The sequence below is a fragment of the Leptonychotes weddellii genome, chromosome 14 (assembly GCF_054177405.1).
Source record: "Leptonychotes weddellii isolate Sample4059 chromosome 14, ASM5417740v2, whole genome shotgun sequence".
Classification (NCBI taxonomy): Eukaryota; Metazoa; Chordata; class Mammalia; order Carnivora; family Phocidae; genus Leptonychotes; species Leptonychotes weddellii.
This window is the reverse complement of record NC_138382.1, coordinates 68,326,427-68,331,049: the sequence shown is the minus strand read 5'-3', so window position 1 is coordinate 68,331,049 and position 4,623 is coordinate 68,326,427. Positions and strand designations below refer to the sequence as shown.

The 4,623-nt window shown below is 48.1% G+C and overlaps 1 protein-coding gene across 10 annotated transcripts in view; it reads right to left on the bottom strand.

Annotated features, from left to right (window-relative positions):
• Positions 1-4,623, bottom strand: part of CNTRL (centriolin) — an 84,257-nt gene that overhangs the window by 4,223 nt on the left and 75,411 nt on the right. For 5 of the 10 annotated variants that reach the window (XM_031031253.2, XM_081803502.1, XM_081803505.1 and 2 more), the window contains 5 exons: positions 4,086-4,226; positions 3,239-3,511; positions 3,012-3,074; positions 1,542-1,748; positions 244-326 (listed from right to left, as the gene is read on the bottom strand). In XM_031031253.2, coding sequence (XP_030887113.2) covers positions 270-326; positions 1,542-1,748; positions 3,012-3,074; positions 3,239-3,511; positions 4,086-4,226 — 741 coding nt within the window. In that variant the 3' untranslated portion in view covers positions 244-269. The other 5 variants (XR_014140138.1, XM_081803503.1, XM_081803504.1 and 2 more) reach the window with 5 other exon arrangements.

Genomic DNA, 4,623 nt, shown 5'->3' with positions numbered 1-4,623 from the left:
CTGCAGGAACACAAAGAGGATGCATTCTTGCAACAGTAAAAACAAGTGTTCAGTGAACAGAACTAAGGGACAGCACGATGGCTAACAGGTAAAATATGTACCTCTTTGGAAAAATATTTTGAGATGAACCACTGTACAAAATTATCCAAGAGTAAAGTTAAAGGGCTACTTGACTGTAGGATAAGCTAGAATTCAGCATGTTCCAACTGAAAGTGGTAGTTAAAAGAACTCTGTAACATGTACCCCGCGAGCAGGAGCTGGGGATGGCGTCAGTGTTGGTAACTGTCTAGTAATAGTGACGGACATTGTAGAACTTGGAAGGAGCTCTGAAAAGAAGGGAGATGAAAACACAGCTCAGAAGCCAGCCCCTAACTCCAACCTAGTTTAGGCTTCCATCCCATATACCTGGATTATGACCCCAGACTCCGAAAGAATTCTAGCAATCTCCCCCCACCCACTGCACCTCCAACACCTCCATTACTCTCCTGCATCTGGAGCACCTGAACTCTTCGGGCTGCCACCCCGCGCTGATAATTGAACCTGGCACCCAACCCCCCATGTACTCATCTTCCACTACTCTGGGCTGTCTTTCCTCTAAACCCACCTTTCCAATACTCAGTGCCTCCTGACACTCTCTTAAGACCTGTCCTGAGGCCCATGGTAGTTTCGGCCTGTGCCTGACTTGGTCCCACCATAGAAGGTTTTAAGGTAATCGTATTCAGATCTTGGTTCTGCTGCTGCTGAGCTGTGTGCCTACAAGAGAGGCAGCTGTTTCTGAACGTTCCTTGTGGCTCAGCCATATACTACTCTGTGGTGGTGACAGATGAGCCCCGAAGTCCTGGTTTCATCTTTTGCTATGACATTTTTCATTTTACACAATTTCTTCATCTATTAAAGGCATACTTCCTACCTCCTACGATAATACTGTAAAGTGCTTAGTACACGCACACAGTAGGCACTCAAAAGCGGTAGCTCTTACGGATCTCTGGGTCCCTACTGACCGATTCCATGAGTCTAGTTCATGTTCCTCCTGAACGAGCGTTAACCTTGTCAAGGCCTCACGCAGAAAGCCTTTGTGAACCTCGGGTTGTAGAGACCCTGGGCTAAGAGGTCTGGGTTCAAACTTGTGCTGAGGAGGAACAGTAGGCACAGCCAGTCGTCCTTCCCCAAGACGCAGGGAGACAGGCTGAACCAGGACTCACACTGGCTGCACAGCCTAAATGCCCTCCAGACACAGAGTAGAGAACAAGGAAATCCACCAGTGGGGAACATCAGGAGAATTCACTATGTCCCTGACAGGTCATCCAGTCTCCAATTTCCGGCCATTCCCTAAGCCATCACCTTGTCCTCTTTCTGGGTCTACCAACCAACCCATTCCAGTTTTCCCAGGGACCATTTCTGAAAAGCAAATCTGTCTTAAGCCAAGTTTTCCAGAGACCCAAAGGTGGCATTTGTGGCCTTCTGAGAAGTCTCCTCTATCTAGATTAGGGACCCCAAAGCTTTCAGGGACTTTCCATGTCTACAACAGAGCTTCCTCTTACCTGGCTTGGTCCAGGCTGAGCATCCTCGGCCACGGAAAACTCTGTCTGAGACAGACCGGGTGACGATGTGGAGTCTCCGGAAGTGCTGGTGACCAGTTCCCCTAAAGCATCCACTTGTCTTCTCAAGCTGTGTAACGTGCCCTCTGTCTGCCGCTTCCCCTTAATTAGCACTTCTGCTTGCTTGGACATACAGTGTCGAAGCTGGGCCTGAAAACGTTACAGTAAAATTTCGGGTTTTACACAGAAGAAATGTACTTAGTAGCTTCCTCATGCTTAACACGGGATGGGCAAATCTGATTATCATCAAGTAGGAATGGCTGCTGAAAATGCTCTTGTCCTAAAAAAAAGGAAATGTAGGAGGTGCTGGTGGCTACTCTGTGCGTAGAACTTGTACGATGCTGTGCTGTCATTAACCAGGCCTTCTGCTCAGCCTCCTCTCCGCTGTAGCAATGCTTTGGATTTCTGTGTCCCTGGCCTCCCCGCTGCATTACGACCCTGTCTCTCCCTTTCCTGCTCAGACTTAGCAGAAGACTGGTTTATACTTGGTATCTTCAGTGCCTCTCACAATATATTCATTCCTCAACCCCACGCTACTTTCCGGCTTGTCCCCGTGCTGTTTCTTTGAAAGGATTCTCTCCAAGTCTACAGCAGTTCTGTCCAACAGAACTTTTCTGTGATGATGGGAATGCTCTGTATATGTGCTGTCCAATACAGCAGCCACTAGTCACCTGTGGCTACTGAGTCACTAAAACTGTGGCAACTGAAGAACTGAACTGTTAACCTGATGCAACTACAATTCATTTACATTTAAGTAGCCACCTGGGGCCGGAGGCTACCAGACATCGAGGACCTCCACTCCCTCAACACGGCCCAGGGCTCCCTCTCAGCTCACGCTGTGTATGGAGCCTTTCTCCAAACACATTCTGCCCTCTCGTTCTATCTTCCTCTCATTTTCCAACTCCCCACCTACTCTTAACCCCCAAATCTTCAGGTGAATGCTGATCGCTAAATACTAGGCTCTTCGAAAGCTGCCTATGGAGAGATGGGCCCTGGAGGTCTCACAGGCCCCAAGACTCCACGTGTTCTGAGCCAAACAACTTCCTGTCTGACAGGAAGCCTACTTTTCCAGTATTCCCAGTCTTTCTCCCAACCACTGGCCTATGAGCCCCCTTTTGTTTATCCCTGTATCCCTGTATCCCTGTTTTCTGTCCCAAGTCCTTAGGTTCTGTCAGTTTTAGCTGAGGCAAAGCAGCATTACTCAGAACACTGGGCCTAACTCCAGAACTCACGGTTTGAACGCTAACCCCTGCCACTTACTGTCTGATGCCAACTTCTCTGAGCTTCTACCACGTAATCTGGAAAGCTGCTCATGCCATAACAGAGGGAATGACAGCAGTACGTGGAGGTAAGCAATTTCCCCCCGTCCTCAACATGCCAAGCATCTCATACTGTACTGTTTTAAAGGGCAACCTTGAGTCGATCTTCATGGTGACGCAGTCTCTCTCGGAGTGCTTCTCCACGCCAGTGTTCATCCTTTTTCAGAGGGAGAGGGAAACATCAGAGTCCCCAAACGTTGTTAGCCTTTCCCTCCTCACGCCCTCCCCCAGTCCCACGTCTGTTTTTCCAGCTTATCTCGGGGGAGGTGACAATAAATGATCTTCTGACGAAGCCCAGAGAGCAGCAGGATACACCCTTACCATTATGTGAGTCTGGGAAAAGTTCAGTTTTTCTTCAAAAGGTGATGGTCGCTCACTCATGGTGAATGGGAAGTTCTCTTTCAAGCTTTCCAACCCTCCTTCTAGGTTTTCATTCCTTTCCAAAATAGCCTCCAGATCTGCTGGTAGTTCTGGAAGAAACTGGTTGAGATTCTTCAGGCTGGTTCTGATTTCATCTTTCACCTCAGATTTAAGTGTTCGCATCGCGTCACTGATTTCCATCTGTCTTCTCTCCAGATCTTTTTGGTTTGTCATCTGAAGAGCGAGAGTCAAATACCAGTGGGTAAAGTTTGGGACCTACTTGGAATTGAACTGTTTAATGTGTCATGTACTTATGGAACTTTCCATGTAGGATTAGACTCTCCCAGTCTAAGTGTGAACTGCTCTCAGCCTGGTTACATTACAGGATATCAGGGTTTTCTCCTGTGGTCATTTCTTCCTTCCTAGGGATTTGGGTCTTCTACATTTGTTTCTGGCATAAAATCTAACATTTCAACACAGTTCTTTGGGACATGATAAAGTTTCATGCCGAAGAACTGCCATTTTTCTTTTAAAAACATAAGATGCTTGCTGAACTTAAGGGGATTTTAAAAGTACATTTTGAACAAATGCTTTTTTCTTGCAGAGGTGCATTTCTAAATTTAAGACTAGAAAAACAGATTTGATTTAAAGGACATTCTTATAATCAGCTTTCACAGTTTCCACAAAGAAATACTCCTATGAAAAGAGCTATTTAAGAAACAAAATCTGTCTGAGCCCAGCAGGCAGTGAGCATGCCTTTTGAGCCTTCTCTGCCCCGGGCGGCCAGTGGGGGCTCCTGGGCACGCACCTGTTTCTTGAGCTCCGTGTACTCATGCTGCATCTGGTTGAGCTCCTTCATCAGGCGCCTGGCCCGCTCGTGGTTGTCCTGGGCCACCTGTTCGATCGTTGCCATCTCCTTCTGCATGCAGCTGTTCTCCTGCTTTTGCTCCTAGCGCAGGAGGAGGGACATGACTGGGCTCTGGCGCACGGGGCCGTGCGCTGCTGGCTTACACACTCACTAGCTCTGAACTCCATCTCCCACTGGGGCTCTGGCTGGAACGTGGGGATAACACTACCGGCCTTCTTTAGCGGCTGTGGTGGAGCTGGAGTACGTATGTGGTCACAGTCTGTTAGCCCGAAGTCTGAATCCTAGCTCTGCAACATTACCTTTGATAACATGTTACTTTCCTTTCCCGAGCCTCCATTACTGGTCCGCAACAGGAACGACAATACGCATCATCACAGAGCTACCCGGGGGATGAAAGCCTGGACACCTCCGTGCTATCTTTACAATCATGCTGCCCATCACTAGTGGTAAGTGTATCACCCTCTGGGAAACACACACC